Source organism: Schistocerca cancellata, chromosome 3 (assembly GCF_023864275.1).
Source record: "Schistocerca cancellata isolate TAMUIC-IGC-003103 chromosome 3, iqSchCanc2.1, whole genome shotgun sequence".
NCBI classification, from domain to species: Eukaryota; Metazoa; Arthropoda; class Insecta; order Orthoptera; family Acrididae; genus Schistocerca; species Schistocerca cancellata.
In genome coordinates, this window is record NC_064628.1 from 715,199,761 (window position 1) to 715,225,937 (window position 26,177).

General features: G+C 42.9%; 1 protein-coding gene across 1 annotated transcript in view; it reads right to left on the minus strand.

Moving 5' to 3' along the window:
• LOC126175717 (nucleolar protein 14 homolog) overlaps nt 1-23,220 on the minus strand; it is a 65,844-nt gene extending 42,624 nt beyond the window's left edge. The window contains exon 1 of the mRNA XM_049922649.1: nt 22,833-23,220. Coding sequence (XP_049778606.1) covers nt 22,833-23,021 — 189 coding nt within the window. The 5' untranslated portion in view covers nt 23,022-23,220. The remainder of the gene's footprint in view (nt 1-22,832) is intronic.
• Between the last annotated feature and the right edge of the window lie 2,957 nt (nt 23,221-26,177).

The window sequence follows — 26,177 nt, forward strand, 5'->3', positions numbered from 1 at the left end:
GTCAGAGATGTGGAGAGGGCTACTATTTTTGCCTGCGGCTATTAGCACTTCACAGCTGAAAAAATACAACAGCACTGCAAGCTGTCAAGGATCGTCTTAGACTTCTTGAGTATATGTAATTTTTGTAAACTTATATTCGCACTGACTGGAAGAAAGTCAGTACCGGCTAAGTTCCAATGATTCTATGGCATGAAAGAATAATCTTTCTTTTTTTCTTTTTTGAGATCACCAGTAGTTTGTATGGTTTTATGCTACCCATCATAAAGTCTTCTTATATGCCTAACTCTTCACTTCAGAGTGGCAATGACATCCTACATCCCTAATTATTTGTTAGGTATCCCAATTGGTGGAAAAATGCCTGTGTCAGAGCACAAAAAGGTGAATATTTCTAACAGAAAAGTGGGGAAACAACTGCCTCTACTCTCATTCTGCCTTCCTCACAAAAATTTTGGCATGTGAACATATTCGCACTCTTTTAACACAGATTATTTTAAATCCTTTTACTCAGTCCCTCTTTGTAGTTAAGATTTCATACTCAGCATCCTATCTCACTGCCACTGTCTGTGAATGTCTCTCTCCCACTGTCTCCTTTTCCCCCATTGTTTTACAGTATATCTCACTGCCTCCTGTCTCACTTACACTGTTTCCTTTTGTCTCCTTTCCCACTGCTACTGGCTTCACCATACTTTGACAGGTTGAAAATTCTGGGGGGGTACAACTTACATTTTCACCTATATCCACACATTTAAAATTTTGTCCAAAATGCACCCACCCTTATACCTACATGGATTGAGACCCCCCCCCCCCCCCCCCCCAAGCCTATGTATGGTCTCCACTCATCTGTATGTTTCGTTGTTTATAATTCTTCCGGGTTATATGGCCGTGGTCCATGGAATTCTTCTATTCCTAACGTTTCGTCCAATACTACGTTGGACATCTTCAGAGGTATGGCTGGTCCTGCTGAGTCCTGCCGACTCAGGATTCAGTCAGCAGAACTCAGCAGGACCAGCCATACCTCTGAAGATGTCCAACATAGTATTGGACGAAACGTTAGGAATAGAGGAATAGAAGAATTCCATGGACCACAGCCATATAACCCGGACGAATTATCAACAACAATATATCTGGTCGTGAAAGCCTTCATTGTCTGTATGTTTTATTTCCACTGTCTCTTCACTGGTCATTCCATGACAAATTAATGACACTCATCATCTCACATCTTGATTTAACTTAGTATATTTATTCCTTTTAGGGCGGGGACTACTCAAGAGGATATCGTTATCAGGAGAAAGAAAACTGGCGTCCTACGGATCGGAGCGTGGAATGTCAGATCCCTTAATCGGGCAGGTAGGTTAGAAAATTTAAAAAGGGAAACGGATAGGTTAAAGTTAGATATAGTGGGAATTAGTGAAGTTCGGTGGCAGGAGGAACAAGACTTCCGGTCAGGTGACTACAGGGTTATAAACACAAAGTCAAATAGGGGTAATGCAGGAGTAGGTTTAATAATGAATAGGAAAATAGGAATGCGGGTAAGCTACTACAAACAGCATAGTGAACGCATTATTGTGGCCAAGATAGACACGAAGCCCACGCCTACTACAGTAGTACAAGTTTATATGCCAACTAGCTCTGCAGATGACGAAGAAATTGAAGAAATGTATGATGATATAAAAGAAATTATTCAGATAGTGAAGGGAGACGAAAATTTAATAGTCATGGGTGACTGGAATTCGAGTGTAGGAAAAGGGAGAGAAGGAAACGTAGTAGGTGAATATGGATTGGGGCTAAGAAATGAAAGAGGAAGCCGCCTGGTAGAATTTTGCACAGAGCACAACTTAATTATAGCTAACACTTGGTTTAAGAATCATGATAGAAGGTTGTATACATGGAAGAACCCTGGAGATACTAAAAGGTATCAGATAGATTATATAATGGTAAGACAGAGATTTAGGAACCAGGTTTTAAATTGTAAGACATTTCCTGGGGCAGATGTGGACTCTGACCACAATCTATTGGTTATGACCTGTAGATTAAAACTGAAGAAACTGCAAAAAGGTGGGAATTTAAGGAGATGGGACCTGGATAAACTGAAAGAACCAGAGGTTGTACAGAGTTTTAGGGAGAGCATAAGGGAACAATTGACAGGAATGGGGGAAAGAAATACAGTAGAAGAAGAATGGGTAGCTTTGAGGGATGAAGTAGTGAAGGCAGCAGAGGATCAAGTAGGTAAAAAGACCAGGGCTCTTAGAAATCCTTGGGTAACAGAAGAAATATTGAATTTAATTGATGAAAGGAGAAAATATAAAAATGCAGTTAATGAAGCAGGCAAAAAGGAATACAAACGTCTCAAAAATGAGATCGACAGGAAGTGCAAAATGGCTAAGCAGGGATGGCTAGAGGACAAATGTAAGGATGTAGAGGCTTATTTCACTAGGGGTAAGATAGATACTGCCTACAGGAAAATTAAAGAGACCTTTGGAGATAAGAGAATCACTTGTATGAACATCAAGAGCTCAGATGGAAACCTAGTTCTAAGCAAAGAAGGTAAAGCAGAAAGGTGGAAGGAGTATATAGAGGGTCTATACAAGGGCGATGTACTTGAGGACAATATTATGGAAATGGAAGAGAATGTAGATGAAGATGAAATGGGAGATACGATACTGCGTGAAGAGTTTGACAGAGCACTGAAACACCTGAGTCGAAACAAGGCCCCCGGAGTAGACAACATTCCATTGGAACTACTGACGGCCTTGGGAGAGCCAGTCCTGACAAAACTCTACCATCTGGTGAGCAAGATGTATGAAACAGGCGAAATACCCTCAGACTTCAAGAAGAATATAATAATTCCAATCCCAAAGAAAGCAGGTGTTGACAGATGTGAAAATCACCGAACAATCAGTTTAATAAGCCACAGCTGCAAAATACTAACACGAATTCTTTACAGACGAATGGAAAAACTAGTAGAAGCCGACCTCGGGGAAGATCAGTTTGGATTCCGTAGAAATACTGGAACACGTGAGGCAATACTGACCTTACGACTTATCTTAGAACAAAGATTAAGGAAAGGCAATCCTACATTTCTAGCATTTGTAGACTTAGAGAAAGCTTTTGACAATGTTGACTGGAATACTCTCTTTCAAATTCTAAAGGTGGCAGGGGTAAAATACAGGGAGTGAAAGGCTATTTACAATTTGTACAGAAACCAGATGGCAGTTATAAGAGTCGAGGGAAATGAAAGGGAAGCAGTGGTTGGGAAGGGAGTAAGACAGGGTTGTAGCCTCTCCCCGATGTTATTCAATCTGTATATCGAGCAAGCAGTAAAGGAAACAAAAGATAAATTCGGAGTAGGTATTAAAATCCATGGAGAAGAAATAAAAACCTTGAGGTTTGCCGATGACATTGTAATTCTGTCAGAGACAGCAAAGGACCTGGAAGTGCAGTTGAACGGAATCTACAGTGTCTTGAAAGGAGGATATAAGATGAACATCAACAAAAGCAAAACAAGGATAATGGAATGTAGTCGAATTAAGTCGAGTGATGCTGAGGGAATTAGATTAGGAAATGAGACACTTAAAGTAGTAAAGGAGTTTTGCTATTTAGGGAGTAAAATAACTGATGATGGTCGAAGTAGAGAGGATATAAAATGTAGACTGGCAATGGCAAGGAAAGCGTTTCTGAAGAAGAGAAATTTGTTAACATGTTATGGAGTGTAGCCATGTATGGAAGTGAAACATGGATGGTAAATAGTTTGGACAAGAAGAGAATAGAAGCTTTCGAAATGTGGTGCTACAGAAGAATGCTGAAGATTAGATGGGTAGATCACATAACTAATGAGGAAGTATTGAATAGGATTGGGGAGAAGAGAAGTTTGTGGCACAACTTGACCAGAAGAAGGGATCGGTTAGTAGGACATGTTCTGAGGCATCAAGGGATCACCAATTTAGTATTGGAGGGCAGCGTGGAGGGTAAAAATCATAGGGGGAGACCAAGAGATGAATACATTAAGCAGATTCAGAAGGATGTAGGTTGCAGTAGGTACTGGGAGATGAAGAAGCTTGCACAGGATAGAGTAGTATGGAGAGCTGCATCAAACCAGTCTCAGGACTGAAGACCACAACAACAACACATGAATATAATTAAGGAACCAAAATATTTCTGCCCAGTCTCAGACTGTTTATATTTTACAGACTGTTAATTGTTTTTAATTTATTACACTTTGGTTGTCAGGTGAAGGAAATACAGTGTGTTCAAATATATATTTTATTTCTTCCTTATTTACCAATAAATACCGATAAAATTTTATTTATGTATGCATAAACACGTTAAGAGTTCAGAGAAATGTGAAATAACATCGTGAAACTTCACATGGTCAGGAAAAAAATCTTTAATTGCAGTTTTCAATTTTTCTTTAAACCGAACACAGAGACCCACTCTCCAAGCCATCATCTGGTGCATGTGGAGTTAACTTACAGCATAGCTAGTCATTTCCTTTCCCATACACGAGCAGATGGAGCAAGAGAAAACAAGTGTCCATATGCCCCCGTATGAGGCCTAATTTCACTTACCTTGTCTTCATGGCCCTTAGGCGACATGTACACTGGTGCAGTAAAATTATTATTTTTTTTTTTTTTTTGTGGTTTTTAGTGCGCAAAACTTCTATGGTCATTAGCGCCCAGCCCGTGACTTAAGACAATAAAAAACCGAAATTGAAAACCAGCAGCAATGGGAACAAAGTCATAAAATTGGAGAAACTAAAAGTAGAAGGAATACTTAAAAATCCACTACAGAAAGGGGGTGGTTGTCCCCAAAAAAAGCTTCAAATGACTGACGTCATTTCACTGTCACTAATAAACTGGAGAGCGCGGCCGGCTGAGCGCGTGTCATCTGCTAAAATCGACGATAGATCAGGCGATAGCTGTAGACGGGAGCGTAACGGGTTAAAATAGGGGCATTCAATTAAAAGGTGTCTTACTGTCCACAGCTGAAAGCAGTGGGGACAGAGTGGGGGAGGATCGCCGCTTAAAAGATGTCGATGGCTAAAAAGACAGTGCCCTATCCGGAGTCTAGCTAAAATTACCTCCTCCCGACGACGCGTTCGGGAGGAAGAGGTCCAAGCGCACGGAAGGGCTTTCACTTCCCGCAATTTATTACGGGAAAGTGTTGACCAATGCGCATGCCACAAATGAGCAACTTGGCGACATAAACCACTCCGTAGATCGGTGAAGGGAAGCGACTGAATAGCTGGCCGAGGAAGAGAGACTGCAGCCTTGGCCGCTATATCGGCCGCCTCATTCCCACAGATACCAGCGTGTCCCGGGAGCCAGAGGAACGCCACCGAGACGCCCCCCAGGTGGAGCAAGCGCAGACAGTCCTGAATCCGGTGGACCAGAGGGTGCACAGGGTAAAGAGCTTGGAGACTGAGGAGAGAGCTGAGAGAATCGGAGCAAATAATGTACTGTATCCGCTGATGGCGGCAGATGTAGTGGACAGCCTGGAGAACAGCGTAAAGCTCCGCAGTATAAACCGAACACTGGTCGGGAAGCCGAAAGCGATTTGGGGTGCCGCCAACAATAGAGGCACTCCCTACACCTAACGATGTTTTCGAGCCGTCGGTGTAAATAAATGTGGCGTCCGTCATTTCTGCACATAGAGCAGCAAATGCCCGACGATAAACAAGTGCAGGGGTACCACCCTTGGGAAATTGACAAAGGTCACGGAGCAGGAAGATCCGGGGACGGAGCCAAGGCGGTGCTGTACCCCAAGCTGTCAAGAAGGTTTTAGGAAAGCGAAAGGAAAGAGAATGGAGCAGTTGACGGAAGCGGTCTCCCAGGGGTAGTAGGGAGGAGGAGCGGCCTGCATACCCTACATCAAAGGAGGCGTCGAAAAAAAGGTCATGGGCTGGATTAGCAGGCATGGAAGACAGATGGCTAGCATAACGACTCAGAAGGACTGCTCGCCGATTGGACAGCGGAGGCTCAGCAGTCTCATCATAAAGGCTTTCCACAGGGCTAGTGTAAAAAGCTCCAGACACTAAACGTAATCCACGGTGGTGGATAGAGTCGAGACGCCGAAGAATAGACGGCCGAGCAGAGGAGTAGACTATGCTTCCATAATCCAATTTCGAGCGCACTAAGGCGCGATAGAGGCGGAGAAGGACCACTCGGTCCGCTCCCCAGGAGGTACCATTCAGGACACGGAGGGTGTTAAGCGATCGCAGACAGCGAGCTGAAAGATAGGAAACGTGGGAGGACCAGCACAGTTTTCTGTCAAACATAAGACCCAAGAATTTAGCGACGTCTGAAAACGGAAGGTTGACAGGACCTAGATGTAAGGAGGGCGGAAGAAACTCCTTACGTTGCCAAAAATTGACACAAACGGTCTTACTGGGTGAGAAACGGAAGCCGGTTTCGATGCTCCACGAGTGGAGGTGATCGAGACATCCTTGAAGACGTCGTTCAAGAAGGCTGGTCCGCTGAGAGCTGTAGTAGATCGCAAAATCGTCCACAAAGAGGGAGCCCGAGACATCAGGAAGGAGACAATCCATAATTGGATTTATGGCGATGGCAAACAGTACAACACTCAGCACGGATCCCTGGGGTACCCCGTTTTCTTGGGAGAAAGTACGGGAGAGAGTAGTGTTCACCCGCACCCTAAAAGTGCGCTCTGCCATAAATTCGCGAAGAAAAAGGGGCAGCCGGCCTCGAAAGCCCCAAGAGAACAGTGTGCTGAGGATGCCTGTCCTCCAACAGGTATCGTATGCTCTCTCCAGATTGAAAAATATTGCTACCGTTTGGCGTTTCCGGAGAAAATTGTTCATGATATAAGTGGAGAGAGCAACAAGATGGTCAACTGCAGAACAATGCTTCCGAAATCCGCATTGGGCTGGTGTTAAAAGACTGCGGGATTCCAGCCACCAAGCTAAACGGTAATTCACCATACGCTCCAAAACCTTACAGACACTACTCGTGAGAGAAATGGGGCGATAGCTAGAGGGGAGATGTTTGTCCTTTCCAGGTTTCGGAACGGGAACAACAACAGCTTCCCGCCACCGTCTGGGAAAGGTACTGTCGGTCCAAATTCGATTATAAAGGCGAAGGAGGTAACGCAGACTATGGGTTGATAAATGCAGCAACATTTGGACGTGGATACCATCCGGTCCTGGGGTGGAGGAGCGAGAAGAAGAGAGGGCATGTTGGAGTTCCCGCATGGAGAAAACAGTATTGTAGCTTTCGTGATTTTGAGAGGAGAAAGCAAGATGTCGCACTTCCGCTGCACGTTTCTTCGGGAGGAACGCTGGCAGATAATTGGAAGAGCTCGAAATCTCAGCAAAGTGCTGACCCAACGAGTTAGAAATTGCAACGGGGTCCACTAAGGTATCATGCGCGACAGTGAGCCCAGAGACCGGGGAGAAACTAGGCGCGCCTGAGAACCGTCGAAGCCGACTCCAAACTTCCGAGGAGGGAGTGAAGGTGTTAAATGAGCTAATAAAGAATTTCCAGCTTCCTTCTTGCTATCGTGGATGACGCGACGGCATCGCGCACGGAGCTGCTTATAGCGGATACAGTTGGCCAAAGTAGGATGGTGACGGAAAATGCGAAGAGCACGTCGCCGCTCACGTATTGCGTCACGGCATGCCTCGTTCCACCAAGGAACTGGGGAGCGCCGGGGCAATTCGGAGGTGCGTGGTATTGAACGTTCCGCAGCTGTAAGAATAACATCGGTAATATGTGTGACCTCATCGTCGACGCTGGGAAAGCGACGGTCATCGAATGTCGCTAGAGACGAAAAAAGTGTCCAATCGGCTTGGGCAAATTTCCAGCATCGCGAGCGCATATATGGCAGTGGAGGCTGCAGTCTAAGGACACATGGAAAGTGGTCACTCGAGTGTGTATCATCAAGGGCAAACCATTCGAAGCGCCGAGCTAGCGGAACAGTACCGACCGCAAGGTCCAAATGAGATAAATTTGTTGTGGAGGCAGACAAAAATGTGGGGACCCCAGTGTTGAGGCAAACTAGATCCGCTTGGTGGAAGACGTCTAGCAATAGAGAACCACGTGGACAAGGATGTGGAGATCCCCAAAGTGGGTGGTGGGCATTGAAGTCCCCAACCAGCAAATAGGGGGGTGGAAGCTGACCAAGAAGATGAAGGAGATCAGCTCGTGCCATTGGTGTGGATGATGGAATGTATACAGTACAAAGAGAGAACGTGTATCCAAAAAGGGAAAGACGGACAGCGACAGCTTGGAAGGAACTGTTTAAGGGGATTGGGTGATAATGGAGAGTATCATAGAGAAGAATCATGAGTCCTCCATGGGCTGGAGTGCCTTCAACAGAGGGGAGGTCATATCGGACGGACTGAAAATGAGGGAGAACAAAGCGGTCATGGGGACGCAGCTTTGTTTCCTGAAGACAGAAGATGACCGGCGAGTAGGATCGTAAGAGGACCGACAATTCATCCCGATTGGCTCGAATGCCGCGGATATTCCAGTGGATAATGGACATAGGGTGAACAGAAAATGGAGGAATGTGACCAAGGGTGCTGTCAACTCAACGACTGCTCAGAGCTTGCGACCGACAGCGTGGAATGGCATTCAGCTGAAGGCAGAAGATCCTGATCCATAGGTTGGTCAGGAGCAGCCCCTGCCACCAGCGATCGGCCGGTTGACCGGCCACCAGCAGTACGCCTCGGCGACACAGTAGACGGCCGAGGGCGATTTCCGCCAGGTGGTGCTGTAGATGGGACACGCCTTGGCGGAGAAGGAGAGGAACTGGGTTTCTTTGTAGCCTTCTTGGAAGTATGATATTTAGATGAAGGAGGAACCGATGGTTGTGAAGTTGCGGTACGTAAAAATTCTTCACGAGTATGCTCTTTTTTCGAAGACTTGGCGTCTGACTTTTGGGCTCGAGATTTAGCAGAACCCGACGAAGGGTGAGCCATAGAGTGGGCAGGCGAAAGTGGTGAGGTTGAATGAGCGATCATTGCGCTGGCCGATCTGACGACCGTGGCACTAAAGGTGAGGTCGCAAGTCTGCGTGGCCGCCTCCTTTGTTGGCCGAGGAGAAGCAAGGACAGTGCTGTATTTTCCTGTCTGAGGCACGGTGGGCTTGCGACTGGCGAATAATTTTCGAGCAGCAAAGGTCGACACCTTTTCCTTCCCTCTTATTTCCTGGATGAGCTTTTCGTCCTTAAAAACGGGGCAATCTCGAGAGGAAGCAGCGTGGTCACCCATACAGTTGATGCAGCGAGGGGATGGAGGTGGACAAGCACCCTCATGGGCATCCTTGCCACAAGTAACACATTTGGCCGGATTGGAACAGGACTGGCTGGTGTGATTGAACCGCTGACACCGATAGCAACGCATAGGGTTTGGGACGTAAGGGTGAACGGAAATTATCTCATAGCCTGCTTTGATTTTGGATGGGAATTGAACTTTGTCAAATGTCAAGAAGACAGTGCGGGTTGGAATGATGTTTGTGTCAACCCTTTTCATAACTCTATGAACAGCCGTTACGCCCTGGTCAGACAGGTAGTGCTGAATTTCTTTGTCAGACAAACCATCGAGGGAGCGTGTATAAACGACTCCACGCGAGGAATTTAAGGTACGGTGCGGTTCCACCCGGACAGGGAAGGTGTGGAGCAGAGAAGTACGCAGCAATTTTTGTGCCTGGAGGGCACTGTGTGTCTCTAACAACAGGGTGCCATTTCGTAATCTGGAACAAGACTTTACAGGACCTGCAATTGCGTCGACACCTTTCTGAATAATGAAAGGGTTGACTGTGGAGAAGTCGTGACCTTCATCAGACCGAGAAACAACAAGGAACTGTGGCAACGATGGAAGAATCGTCTGTGGCTGAGACTCTGTATACTTACGTTTGTGAGCAGACATAGTGGAAGGTGAGGAAACCATTGCGGAAGAATCCCCCATGATTACCGGCGTCTCCGATGGCGCGCTCCTCCCTTGTGGGGGCCCTCTCTGAGGGCACTCCCGCCTTAGGTCATTGTTCACACCTCAGGTCACACCTCCCGACAAACGGACGGAGGGACCAATCGGCACTTTCGGAAGGTATCAGCTCGGGTAATCACCCCTCCCTGGGCCTGGCCGTTACCAGGGGGTACGTACGTGTCCTACCTGTCTACCCGGGGCGGGGAATTACGCGTTACCCCATCACCGGCTACGCACAAAAGGCGTGGGTCGGCCTTCAGACACGCACAGGGAGGAAGAAAGAGAAAGGGAAAGGAAAGAAGAGAGGTCTCAAACGCCGCAGCGGAGAAAAGGGAAAGAGAAGAGGTAAGGAAAAAGGAAGGACAAAGGAAGGAAGAAGACATAAATGCAAGGAAGGCGAAGAATGCAGTACATTTACGAGCGTCCGTCTCCGGACGTAGGCACAAACCATACTCCCAGATGGGGAGAAAGGGAAGGAAAGAGCCAGAGGTGAGGGGAGGAGGGGCGAAGATAGGGATGGGGAAGGATGCGGAAAGGGAAGGTATGCAGCCCGGAAAGGAAGGAAGGCCACATTAGCTCGGGGTCCCGTGCTCGCTACGCACGTATCCACAAAAGAGTTGTGGACCCCCTGGGGGGGGGGGGGGGGTAAAATTATTCTGTAGTCAATTTCAAAATGCCGGTGCTCTAAATTTTATCAGTAGTGTTTTTCAAAAAGAAAGTTCTTTCCCCTCCAGAGAATTCCATTTGAGTTCACAAAACATCTACGGAATGGTGGTTTTTTGATCGACTCTGGTGATGACAAATCTCACAGCATGTCTCTCAACTGCTTCAATGTCTTCCTTTAATCTGAAATGGTGGGGATCCCAAACGTATTAGCAGTTCTCAAGAATGGGGCACACTAGTATTCTACGGGCAGTCTCCTTTACAGATGAGCTACACTTCCTACAGTTCCCTCAATAAAGCGAAGTCAACCATTTGAAATACTACCATCCTAACATGCTTTTTCCATTACATACATCTTTGCAACGTTACACCTAGATATTTAACTGCGGTGACAGTGCCAAGCAGAACACCACTGATACTGTATTTGAACATACAGGACTGTTTTTTCTACACATCTGCATTAATGTACATTTTTCTATGAGGGTGTGCTTAAAAGTAATACCTCCAATTTTTTTATTCTGTTCTCAATATTGACTGAGATATTATGTGTCATTCATATTACTCATTCAACTTTCCCAGGAGGAGGAAGAGGAGGAGGAGGAGGAGGAGGAGGAGGAGGAGGAGGATGACGACGATGATGATGATGACGAACTACATGGACTCTCGACTTAGAATATGCAGTGCATGCTTGAGTGGATGACGCATCCAATCAGCACTCAATCAGTTGAAATGAATCTTTTGCAGAGTACTGTGTGGCGAGTGTTACAAAAAATGTAGCTACATCCCTACCATACTGACAATTGCGACTATTCAGCATTCCATCTCTGGTGAAACAGGCATCATCCATAAAAGACACAGAGGCAAGAAAGTGAGGATAGACTGAAAGGTGCTGCAAGAACCATTGACTGAACGTGAGACAAGTCCAAAATCAGCAGGAGTCAAGGCATGCATGTTCAGCCGATCCTCACTTTCTTGCCTCTGTGTTTTTTATGGATGATGCTTGTTTCGCCAGAGATGGAATGCTGAATAGTCGCAATTGTTAGGTTTAGGCCATTCAATGTGTAGGCAAGCATAGTCAATGATTATGTACCATCCCCATGTCTTCTTTCTTCCCACTTAAATATACCAGTGTGCACAGTGTCAATCAGAGAAATACAGGGTGTCCCACTCAAACCTCCCCGATTTCAAAGACCCAGGAGAAAAAAAACAGTTAATACGACAATGAAAAATGCACCACATTGTAGAGCATCTGAAAGAATTTATTTATCGAGTCTATATTCAATTTCTTGTCAAGTTCTTTGTAGCATTTCCTCTGTTATTGTTGCAACCGCATTTGTGTTGCGATGTTGCAACAAAGGAATATTGTTCACTTTGGTTGCATACATGCGGTCCTTCACAAACCCCACATGAAGAAATCAAGCTGAGTAATGTCAGGCGAATGTGGTGGCCAGGCAGTGGGTCCTCCGCGTCTGATCCAACGATTGGGAAATTTCCTATCCAGGAACTTGCGAACAGCCATTGACCAATGTGGCGAAGCTCCATCTTGTTGAAAAATGATGTTGGTTTGCAAGTCTTGTATCTGAGGGTACACAAACTGCTCCAACATGTCCAGATACACTGCCCCATCACTGTTTGTTCCACAAAGATGAACGGTCCAACAATCCTGTCATGCATTAGCCCGCACCTGATGTTGAGTTTAGGGCTATCACAAACATGTTCAATGACAACGTGCGGATTTTGCGAACCTCAAATCTGAACAATATGCCTATTAACCCTTCCTGATAGATGAAAGGTCGCCTCATCTGACAATAAACATCTTTCCAGGAAGCTGGCCTCCATATCAGTACACTACAGAATATCCGCAGCAAGTTGTTGTCGGCATAGTTTGTCATTCGGCATCAGATGTTGCAGAATTTGCACTTTGCAAACACACATACGAAGACGCTGGTGAACTACACGATGCAATGTTGGTTGAAGTACATCATGTTGTCTAGATGCTTGATGAATTGACTTATGTAGGCTTCTGAGAAACATTTGTCTGATGTCCTCCACTGTCTCCTCTGAAACTCCATAACATGCACTGCCAGAATGTTTCAGAACACTTCCTGTTGCCAGAAAGTTCGTATACCATTCCTTAATTGTTTGCACATCAGTTGGATCACATTCATACACACGATGATAATTTCTTTGCACAGTAATCGGCGATTTTGTTTCTGAAAACCACACGACTGCTTGTGCGCGCTGCTGTGGAGTCGTCATTTTCACTTCATGCAACCATGCTGCACGCTGGCGACGATACCTGGCACTTCTGATGCAGGAATAGAAATTCTTTGAGAAACTCTACAATGTGGTGTATTTTTCATTGTTGTATCTACTGTGGTTTTTCTCTCCTGGGTCTTTGAAATCATGGAGGTTTGAGTGGGACAACCTGTACTACCCAGGTTCCTGAAACATACCCCACTTGCATTTCTTCATCAGATGTGGTTCCAGCATGGTGGAGCACTACCTCTCTTTGAACTGAGGGTGTGTGAACATCTGGATCCGTCACTCCCTGAAAAATGGGTAAGCAGAGGTGGTCCTGTTTGTGGCCAACATTCCTCCTGATCTCACTGCACTACATTTCTTCTGGTGGGGCCATGTGAAAAGTCTTGTGTACAAAACACCTTTCGAGACTGAAAATGATTCCTGGCAAAAATTCTCACTACCTTCAACACTGTTCAAATGGAATCAGGCATATTAGAACAGATACAGCAGAACTTTGTGCGACGATGTCACACCTGTATTGACACCAGGGGACGCCATTATGAAAAACTACTGTAAGAATTATTGTCAATGTAGCAGCTTGTGAAACTTGTGCATGTAAATAGAAGTCAAATACTTTACCATAGGCTTGGTTTTTCGGTTTCTCTGACATCAAGTTACATATGCTGTTACTAGTCTGTCAACAGGGGAAATTATTTGAGGATATTGGGTAGTGTTCTGTGGGAACTTTGTACATTATGATCAGGGTTCGGAAGTTGGGGCCATTACTTTGAGCACTGCTCTAGGCTAAGCCAGCACTTAAGTAGATTACACCGTTTGACTCTGTCGTTTCCAGACTAAGTTCCCTCAGCTCAAATTGATACACTTACTCTTTTTCATCAATCCTGAAAGTCTGTAACATCGTCATGGAATCACCCTGTACAGAAAAGAATGGTCCTACCACACCTCCCAGAGACACTCCTGATGATACCCTTGTCTCTAATGAGCACTCACTGCCAGGAACAATGTATTGGATTCTACTACTTAAAACGTCTTCATGATAATCTCACATCTGGTAATCCATTCCGTATGCTCAGACACCACAGCAAATGCTTTCCACAAATCTAAAAATGTGAGATTGCCTATTAGCCTTAATCCATGGTTCACAGAGCATCAAGCGAGAAGAGGGCAAGCTTAGTTTCACGTAAGTGATGTTTTCTAAATCCAAACTGCTTTGTGGACAGAAACTTTTCAGTCTCAAGGAAATTTATTCTATTTTTGTGGCCTGTCCTAGAAAATAGTTCAAGCATGTGGATCCACATAAGACAGATTAATTGAAGACACTGAACAATTGGGCAGCAGCACATAATGCCACTACTTTGTTTTACCCGCAGCATAACATCACAGACATATCGAGATACCTGAACTTGAAGATAGACATCCACTGGTCCACTAAAGTGTACTTACAAAGTTTCAACAATTAGTACAAAAATGTGGGCACACAAACCCATGCGCGCGCACGCGCACGCGCACGCGCCACACACACACACACACACACACACACACACACACACACACACACACACACACACACACACACAGGAATGGGAAGAAACCCTAATTTGCTGTATAATGGGAAAAATCCTCTGCCACAGTGGTTTGCGAAGTTTGGCTTTGGGTAACAAAAGCAGGATTAACATTTGCAAGGCCTACTTGTGGATTTTACAAAAAAAATTATGTTCACTGGCAAGTGATTTGATGTAAACTGGTTGGATTTTGCAAAGGTCATAAATTCATTGGGTGTAACTACAGTTCACACTCAACTTTAATGTGTTAGTATGAACTATACATCATAATTTATGACCTGGCTTGTGGTAATACAGAATTTCTTTTCAGAATTATGCAGCAAACCGAATTACTAATCCAATGCATCTGATGATTATAGCAGAAATTAAATGGGTCAGCAGACATTGCACAAGGAAAGCAAGGGAGACCAGGCTTGAATGTCGCATTGATTAGAGATGATGCTCAAGCTAGGATAGGATCTGTATCTATGCACTTAGTGGAGGAGGAGATTAGTGTATAACGTCCCGTCGACAACGAGGTCATTAGAGACGGAGCGCAAGCTCGGGTGAGGGAAGGATGTGGAAGGAAATCGGCCGTGCCCTTTCAAAGGAACCATCCCGGCATGTGCCTGAAGCAATTTAGGAAAATCACGGAAAACCTAAATCAGGATGGCCGGAGACGGGATTGAACCGTCGTCCTCCCGAATGCGAGTCCAGTGTGCTAACCACTGCGCCACCTCGCTCGGTTTATGCACTTAGTCCTCTGTGATTCTGTTACCAGTCACAGCATTTACTTACATAAGTAAGTCATCTCTAACATAAGTCATTCCTCATATATTATTTTGAAGTTGTACTAGCATCAGAACAGGATTAATGAGTGCACACAGCATGAACAATGTAAACAATGAAACAGCAACCTATTACTCTAGCCAGGAAACGGCATGACAGTTTGTAATGGTTTAACCCAGAGGCAACCAAATTTTTTTCACAGCAGTCCAGACAACAACTGAGAGAATGTCAGGCCACACCATCATTCTGTGCTATACATAGATACAATAATTTAAAACTGAAAATGTTAAGTTTAAGGCACATAGCAGGCAGGTGGTGTCCTATTATTCTAAAAATAATATTTATGATGGTCTCTTGTTTTAAAAATAATATTTAAGTTTAAATTTATGACAATATCTCATGTTCCATATGGGTCATTTCACGTCGCGTGGCCCATATGTAGATAAGCTCCCCCCTCGACCATCTGCAATTTTGATGAAATTTTTATAGGATGTACGTATAGGATTTAAATGAAGCACTGCTGAATTACAGGTCCATGTGTAGTATGGTTAGATCACTAGCCAACATTTTGTAAAGGCTAGTTTTCTGACATTGTGACGTAAATGAATGAAATCATCAACTATTTTTACCATTGCTCGGTATCTAAGAGACCTGTCATGCTGAAATTTTGTGATCCTGTTCAACTTTTTGGGTACAATAGGTCAGCTGTAGAACGAAAGTTCAAATTATGGTATATACTGAAAGAATTTGCAATATAATGATGAGTGGAAATTTTGTCAGTTTTTGAAATCTGATCTTCAATAAAACCCTCAGTGTTCATCTGCTTGGTTTCTAATGTATCTCTATCAGTGTGCACCCACTGTCTGAACTCAGTGGTATAATCTGGATCACTGTATTCAAAACTGCTTTCAAAAATTGTTGTAGAAGTTCTTTCCCTGGACAGGTTTCACACCAATGAATCATGTAATCTTTCAATTCCAAATCACACACTGTTTTAACAATCAGACTCTTGTAATTTTCTTTAATTGGACTGCTTTCAAGCATCAATTTTACATTTTGGTGTAAAGTGCAAACACAGACTGAGTGGGTTTCTGCAGCATCTACAATGATGCACCAATTTGGACTCAATTCACAAAATTTAGAAAATCCAATTTCAGGCCCATGCTGAAGTCGATATGCTGTAAACATTTATTTCAGATTATCTGGTAGAATGTATTTTTGCATCAAAACTTTCTTTCCGTCTATTCTAACTGATACACACTCCTTTTTACCTGGGCAAATTCGGCTAAATTCTTCATTTTGAAAAAAAATGTTATTAGTCTTTCTTTTACAGCATCTGGAATCTTCTTGCAACATTTGTTCCTTGGCAGAGCTAATACACTATTTTCTGCCTCTAACTTCCTAGGTGCTTTTACCATTAGTTCTGAAACACTAAATTCTTGCATTGTCTCTTTTATAGTCCAGCTTTGAGAACTAATGTCAAAATCTGCAATTTTTCAGGCTGCCTTGACAATTACAACTTTTCTTTCATTTCATTAATCAGCTGTTTATAATTTTCACTATCAGGACATGCCTTACTCGTACTAGACGTTTAAAAATCTTTTGGGTCGAAGCCTCCAGCAGCAGCAATGTTATTCACAATTGCATCTTGAGTTTCACTTATTTTTTTGTTTTGTGTAACTTTTGGCATCTCTTGTTGATACGCCCTGAAATTTTAGAGGGGAGACCCCAAAATCAATTATACATGTATCAAGTGATTCTGTTGGGTATAATTACAATGACTGAGATTTTTCTTCTTTTGTTGTTGAAAATTTTTTTCTGCGAGTTGGACAGATCTTCTGAGCAGGTTTTACATTGCTCTTTGTCACAGCCTACAATTGTTTTGCTGTTACATTAAGAACCCATAAACCCTTTTTTACAGAATGGTTCTTTGCACCAAAGGCTTACAACAGAATCTCCGTAGAACTTCATACTTGTCTGAAAGTATTGCTTTGCGATGAAAGCATATTTGTGCACTTTCAGTAAGACAAATATCACTTCTCTGTTTTAGTAATTCTTGTTGTTCTTCTGAAAATTCTTTAATATGTTTAAAGTCTTGTTGATGTGTATAAGTTTTCAGATGACACACAGAATTATCTGCAAAGGCCAATGCTACAGGACACTGAAACATCTTTGATATCCATTAAACAACAATTCAATTTTTACTTCCAATTGCCTTCGCTTTCATCATTTGATAATGTAAAAGTTTTGTATACTTCCAACTGGAAAAAACTGAACGGTCATAAATAATGAAAACTTTCGTACGGAATTTGGGAATAGAACATAGAAAAATGTAAATGACCAGATACAAATTTCTAAAAAATCAGACACCTTGAAATAATTTGTATGTATAGAAAAACATGTTTATGTAGCAACAACAACAGATTTTATATCATTTACAAAGCACACATTAAATCTGAATTCTTCAATACACAACAATGTACTTCAGAATCACTGTTGCAACAAAGTGAGGTCTTCTCAAAGGTGCCAATGAAAATCTGATTTGAGAGATCCCTTTCGAGATATCACCTCCTGAAAATAAGCCAAAACTGACTGACTAAATTTTTGAGTAGACGTTGAACTTGGACAACTCAGTTATTACTTGAGAAGTCTAGGTGCCGTTTGTGGAGTTTTTTGACAAACTGACAGGCTACAGGTGAGTAAAGAATCTGCTTCAAAAAGTTATTCTTTTAGTAGTTACAAGCTGAAAAGTTATCGTCAAAACTTGTTATGACAAGAATTATGAGCCACTCTGATAGCACATTATCATGAACTCACCATAATTTGATCTTTAGTTCTACAACTAAACTATCGTACCCAAAAAGTTGAACAGAATCACAAAGCTTCAGCATGACAGATCTCTCAGATACCATGCAATGGTAAAACATAGCTGATGAATTATTCCTTTAAGTCAAAAACCTAGCCTTTACAGTGTGTTAACTGTAAGATGGCAGAGTTGCGAGGGGAGTGCGGGGAGAGGAGGAAGCAAGCATTGGCTGGCGAGGGGAGAGGAGCCATTGGGGGGGACAAGACATGCCTACCAGTTGCAGTGCTGGCACTACAAATTGCGCGTCATGCTTACACGAAAGCAGACGAAAGGCTTGGAAGTAAAATTCGCTTTAAATGTTGTACATAAATGAAACTGAAATCGTCATGTACATTATATATATATATATATATATATATATATGTACGTATGTTTGTCTACTATGCGCTCACAAACCATTCATCCGATTGCAATGTACTGTAATATGAATGTGTTTCGAAATAATACAGTAACCAGTGGTGTTTCCATACAAAGCAATACGGTAGCAAGGAAAAATGAAATATAAGGTAATTCGGACGAAGTAGGGGGCTTCTTCAAAGTGATCGCCAACAAAATATCTGAAATGGAAACTCACCTTTTCTTACCAGGCGTTTGTGGTGATACGCCAGGATGATTCTTGGAAAACTGTTTGAATCTTCCAATGCCACGCATGCTTTGTCCTGTGTATGTAGCAGCTCTCATTGAAGATTTGTGAATGGGGGGGGAAGAAATTTTTTCTGCTCCCTTTCCCTTTCGCAGCATTCAATCACACACAATATAATTTTGCGAGCATCGCTACGTAATACTGGTTTCCTTCTAACCGTAGGCCAACCGGTATGGGTTGTTGGCAACTCCCGAGATGGGCCAGCAACTGCCTCTTCACTCATTTTCATAATGTTTAGCACAACTGCACAATAAAAACACACAGAACAGTACAGCGCAAAATAATAACGAAGAAGACGACAAAGGCTACCTTGTAGAACACAGTCAGCTACGTAATGTTGGGAGCAGTCGAAACTACGTGCTTACCGAAGCCTCCCGACGTTTACCGACTTCTAGTGATTCAGGACCAGGGAGAGGTCTGCCATCTAAAAGTTTACACACTGTACAGAAATGTGGCTAGTGGCCCAACCACCCTACTTATGGAGCTGTAATCTGGCAGTGCTTCATGGAAGTTCTGCATGTACATCCTGTAAAAATGTCATCAATATTGGAGAGGGTCCAGTGGGGACCCTCAAGCCACTTGAAATGGAATGACCCGTACATTTTATGAAAAAATTTAAATACTGTTGGTGGGATGTATGAACTGACATCGCGGGCCAGATCTGACCTGCAGGCCATTGTTTGGCAACCCCTGGTTTAACCGGAAATACGGAAGTGTCCGATCCCGCCCGTCTGCTTTGACTCACGAGATCACAAATATGGCGGAAACGGTAATTAACCACGATTCCAATATGGCGCATATAAAGTTGGTACGTACACATTATGAGGAGGAAAATACATCAAAAAAAACACACACACAATTTCCACAAAAAGCCTAATGACACTAACGGGACAAGCACGGGAAATGGGGCGTTTTTGGGTGGGGGGAGGGGGGAACTGAATATAAACAAATTTAGACACCCACCCCCATACAAAACCACACAAAACGACGAAAAAGACTGACATCGCAAAACTCCCCAAATACCACTAAACACAATGTCATCTGGAATCGGACACTTCCCTTGACCTATGTAGCTCAACAGCAGCTCCCGATCCCATGAATTAGGATCAAACACTTCCCTTGGCCTATATAGCTCAAAAACATCTCCTGATACCAATATCAACATACACAGCCACACTTTGGGATCGAACACTTCCCTTGACCTGCGCACTGTCAATTTTATCCGTTATATCCATTCCCGAACAAAAACAACAACCGATTAATTTTACTAAAATTACCACAGGATGTACAGCGAACAACACTAAATTAACCTTCACACAAAATCATTAACTCACTGAAACGAATTTCACTACAAACACGCCCGACACTCGAACAATTCTGGATAATGAGCAAAAGCAAACTGAGCCCATGACACCACACAAACGAAAACCCTGAACAAACCACCAGAGAGCACAACACACCACAACACGACGACATCTACAAACACGCCACACTCACAAACCAAACTCCGCGCCATGATGATGTCACACACGACAACACCCTTACGTCACGGGTCAATGCCGACGCGTTGGATCGGACGCTTCTGTCGACCCGTTTAACCAATGTTGTTAATCAACAAATGCATTGTGTATGGTGAATGGCATTTTCAGTGCCGTGAATTCAATCTGTACAAAATGTTCCGCATGTTGTTCTGGTATGGAACCAGCCACGAGGACAAGGGATGGCAGTAGATCTCACACAATGAGTAATAAATAATACTGAAACAAGTGTGCAAAGAATACGAGTTCCTGAAGGCATGGAATCCCCTCTGGCTTACTCAGTTCAGCACAAGCATTAACTTTGTTTATAGCTAAGCAGCTAATCTGACAGAAGAAGTAAATTATCACAACTTGATAACCATGTGTAGATAAATGGAATCTGCTGAGCAATCTTGAGATCAAGATGTTAGATTAGTTTCAGTGTCAGTACGTGGGAAGGAGTTACATGTGACAGACTCACAGAACCATACTCTCTGCTGTAAATACACTGAAGTGCCACGGAAAATGGTATAGGAATGTGTTTTGAAATACAGAGCTATGTAAACAGGCAGAATGCGGCACTGTGGTCGGCAACTTCTATATAAGACAACAAGTGTCTGGCACAGTTTGAGATCAGTTACTGCTGCTACAATGGCAGGTATCAAGATTGAAATTAGTTTGAATGTGGTGTTATAGTCGGCGCACAAGTGATGGGACACAGCTTCTCTGTGGTTGCAATGAAGTGGGGATTTTCCCAAAGGACCATTCCAAGAGTGTACCATGATTCAGGCATCCAGAAAAACATCAAATCTCCAACATCGTTGTGGCTGGAAAAAGATCCAACAAGAACAGGACCAACAACATTCAACATGACAGACATGTAACCCTTCAGCAAATTGCCACAGATTTCTATGCTGGGCCATCAACCTGAGTCAGAAAGTTAACCACTCAACGAAAAATCATTGATATGGGCCTTTGGAGCCAAAGGCCCACTCGTGTACCCTTAATGACTGCATGACACAAAGTTTACGCCTCGCTTGATCCCGTCAACACCGACATAGGACTGTTGAAGACTCAATACACGTTGCCTGGTCGGACGCATCTTGTTTCAAATTGTATCATGTGGATGGACACGTATAGGTATGGAGACAACCTCATGAATCTGTGGACCCTGCATGTCAGCAGGGGACTGTTGAATTTAGATGAGGCTCTGTAATGGTGTGGGGCATGTGCAGTTTGAGTGATATGGGACCCCTGATACGTGTAGAAACGACTCTAATGTAAGTAAGCAAGCATCCTGTCAGATCAACTGTATCCATTCATGTCCTTTGTGCACTCCAACAGACTTGGGCAATTCCAACAGGACATTGCAACACCCACACGTCCAGAATTGCTACAGAGTGGCTCCAGGAACACTCTTCGGAGTTTAGACATTTTCGCTGGACACCAAACTCCTCAGACATGAACATTATTGAGCATATCTGGGATGCCTTGCCATGTGCTGTTCTCCTCCGCCTCATGCTCTTATGGATAGCCCTGGAGAATTCATGGTGTCAGTTCCCTCCAGTACTACTTCAGACATTAGTTGAGTCCATGCCACGTCATGTTGAAGCACTTCTGTGTGCTTGCAGGGGCCTGCATGATATTAGGCAGGTGTACTAGTTTTTCTGGTTCTTCAACGTATAATTACCAATTTCTGCATGAAGAATTACCAACGCTATTGGATAATTTTACCCTTCCTGACACACAATGAACGTCATTTTTGCACAATGGGGATCAACTGAAGTGTCCAATATCACTTCACAAACTCACAAGCACACTGCCACATTTCAGCATAATGCTGCACTACAGATCCTTATGTCACCACAACTAACATTTCATATTCCCATTTGATTGACTATGCTACAGACCATTCCGTCAGGGACAAGGTACATTCCAAAATGTAACATAAATATGCAAATGAAACATTGTCAGTATTCCTTTCTCTCTCTGCCTATACACATATGACATCACATGCCACATCGTCATTACAGTTTGGAAAGAAGCCAACATCTGATTTCAGTCTGTTCCATTGACCCCATAATGGGGTACTACTACACTATCTATATCTTATACAATAGACACTAATATGAATGTTTAATGAGCAACTGACTGGTCACTGAAGTCAAGAGGCACTGCCTTGGCGTTCAACTGACGTTAATCCCTTCACAGTGCAACAAATAGCAATAATGGCAGCATTTGTTTCCAGAAGTACCGTTATGTTTATACAACTTTTTCCCTAGTTATAACCACTACTTTTATCCTGTGAAAATAAGGGACACTTAAAACAGTATAAGGCAACTTATATCACGTTTTTACATATTTATACATCAGTTGTAGTAAATCGTAACATACACCAGTATCACATCTCATTTACTTTCCTTCCAAGATTAATTGCTAATACACTGAACAAGCACATGCAAATTCTATAACGTATTTCAGCTTTTACTCTTCCGCTTCCCCACTGAAGATGAATCCAAACGCTACAAATCATAGTTTAGAAAAATACAAAATAATAATCTTTTCAAATAAACTTATGAGACATAATTAGCAATATATATTTTACCTTCTTCAGGGCTTTCGCTCTTGCAATGCCAGGCAAACCTCTATCAGTTTTCGATGACCTGCCGATGACATTACTCTTCTGCCTATTAACATGTACCTCAAATGGATTTAACACTTTCTTTTTCACTGTATCTTTCCTAGTTGTTTCAGAAAGTCCTTTCTTTTTGGCAGTCTTCTTATTCTTGGCCATTTTACACAACACACGGCAATTGAATGATCTAGATTAAAGCACTTGCTTTGCCGTCACAACACTGTACATATAAAAACCATCATAAGTTCCGTCGGTCACAATAACCCAGAAGGTTATAATCAGTCAGCAACCAACACACGCTTGCCGTTGTTTACAAAAACACACACACGTGCAGCCTTCTTCAGCAACATCAAATACCATCTCTGCATTCTGCAAAGTGGAAACAATTGACTATTGCAATTTCAGTTCTGCCAACATGTTGAATCGATATCGAAAAGTTCAATAATGTAACTACATCTACATCCATATCGACCAAGACAGTAGTTTCCATGTACTACGTATACTCCTTTCGCTTATAGAACGAGGAAAGAAGACAGCTTAAATTCTTCTCAAAGTGTTTCAATTAATTTTTTTTCTTCGTAGTCTCCGTGAGGGAGAAATTGTTCATTGCATTTCTTTATTGACGCCGAAAATCATGATTTGGTACATAGTTTTCACGTACGATACGGATCAAGATAGTGAGAGCTACATCAAACCAGTCTCAGGACTGAAGACCACAACAACAACACAATATGACTTTGCAATAATAATTTAATACATTTTGTATCTAGGTAACAAATAATATGTTTTAAGACAATAAGTATCGTTAAGAACGTTTGATCGAGTATTCTATTTTTCTAATATTGCCCCAAGACAATCAGAAACACATTGAAGCTGTGGTCAAGCTTTAGGCATACTATTTCAGTTTTACTTTCAACGTATATAAATGATATCATATGCTGGCACAATACATGCCTGTATAATGTACTCCTATTTTACAAATATTGGTAAATATTTGTTGATATTTAGGGTAGGTGGCGATTAAAGTATACATTTTTTTGATTTACTAAAAATTTGAAAAACACTTGCAGCAATATCATATCAATTACAAGTGCAATCCATGGACTTTTACTACTGCGAATTCTCCTGTCCTTATAAGAGAACTATCTTCTAAATCAGCTTCATTCACCGAAAAATTCATGTCCAGGTCACAGCTACTGTCATGCAAAGACATCTTTGTTTTCAGTTCCGACGAAGATGACGTCGTTTTAACAGTAGAAAATTTCAGCTTACACTGATTAGCCCAAACATTATGAGCAGTGCCCACCTCAACGTTGGGGGCCGCGTGGTGGCGTAGCAGACATGTGAGGTGGTAACAAAAGTATGTAAGCAGAGTAGGCACGTACAGAGGATCACCCTAGCGAAGATATGGGCTGCAAATGGGGAAATCCATTACGTAGAGTCTTTGAAGGAGTATCTTGAAAACGGTGAAGCTGGTCGAATATTCACGTGCTACTATCATGAGCTTCTATAGAAAGAGGGAGAACAGTGAAACTGCCATTTGGCGCTAAATTGTTGGACGTGTACGACTCTTCACAGAACGTGGGGTCAAGAGGCTTGTTTGCTCTGTAATGAGGGATAGATGGTGACCTGTAGCATCTCTACCGAGAGAGCACAATGCGGGTACATGCACAAGTCTTTCAGACCACACCATTTATCGTTCATTCTTGAACATGGAGCTCCACAGCAGAACACCCCTATGTGTTCACGTGTTGACCTAACGACATCGTCAATCACGACTGCAATGGGCACGAGACCATCGTTAGTCAAGTGTTGATCAATGGAAAAGGATCGGCTCTTTATGTAAATCACATTTTTGCTACACTAAGTTGATGGTCGTCTCTACACACGCCATCATCATGATAAACGACGGCTCGAAACGTGAAGCGCGCTATGGACGTAGCCTGGCGGGAATGGTATTATGCTATGGGAGACTTTTCTCCTGCACTTGAGTCGTACCTGTGGTGGTGATTGAAGATACACTGACAGCTGCGAACCACCTGCATCTCTCCGTGCTTCATGTCTTCTCCAACGGCGATGTCATCTTTCAGCAGTATAACTGTCCATGTCTCGGAGCCAGAATGGTGGTACACTGGTTTGAGAAGCACTATGGAGAACTCATGTTGATGTCTCAGCAGCCAAATTCACCTGATTTACATCCTATGGAAGCCATCTGTGTCGCTATCGGGCACCATCACAGCGTACACAATTCAGCGGTCCTTTATTTACGGGAATTACGTGAGCTGCGCGTCGACATCTAATGCCACATTCCTTCACAAACCTACCAACAAATTTTCAAATTCCTGATATGCAGAATTAGTGATATATTTCGTTCCAAAGACGGACAAACACGCCATTGAGCAGGTGGTCATAAAGTTTTGGCTTATAAGTGTTCTTTTACTCGATCTATGAAGGGCTTTCTTTTTCTTCTCCTCATCTAACGTCTCCTTTTCATCAGATTCCTCCTCCTAAATTGCCTTACAAGGGGTGGAAGTTAACCACTATGATGAATGCCCTTTCAAACTCTTCCATTTTATCTGAACTTTTGGAAGTGAAATTATTTTCTCCAGTGGTAGCAAGGACGCAATCGATGTAAGATTGGCAGAAAAAGAGGATGTGCTGGGAGAGGAGTTAGCATGGCAAGTAGCAGATTATGAGTTTGAAGAAGTTAGATGAGCAGATTTCACTTACAATACCATAGAGGTATAAAAATTATAATAAATATTGTACCTCCATCTGAAGGTCCTAGTTCAGAAGTAATGATCTGCGAATCTTGACCCACATGATCTCCCCTATCATGCTCCCTGTATTCTACAGTAATTTCCTCAGTCCTTATTGATTCAACTTTTCCGTTTCCGCCAACGACTATGAAGTGACATTTGCAAGCTTAAGAGAGACATTGTCAAAATTTTGATCAGTCACATCTGGTGGTGCAAAGTCAGCATCTGAAAATTGGTTTCAATTGAGAGGAAAAACACCAGTGGCTATAGTGTCACTTTCACCAGTTTGGCTATGTTACACAAGCTCAAGACCTGCCCACAATTAGCCGCGTTCCATGTATCTACTTCTATGTTGTAAACTGCCTTAAAAGGCCTGAAAAAATTACAGTCAAGTGGCTGTGTCTTATTCTTGCTATGGGATGGCAAATGTAGCATGAGTATGCAGATATCTTTGGCATACAAAATAGCCTCCAGCCTTGTAGAGGAGATTGATTATTCAAGATTAATAAAACCGGTTTTTTGACTGCGAGATTTGTAAATTTTTTGAAATGAGGAA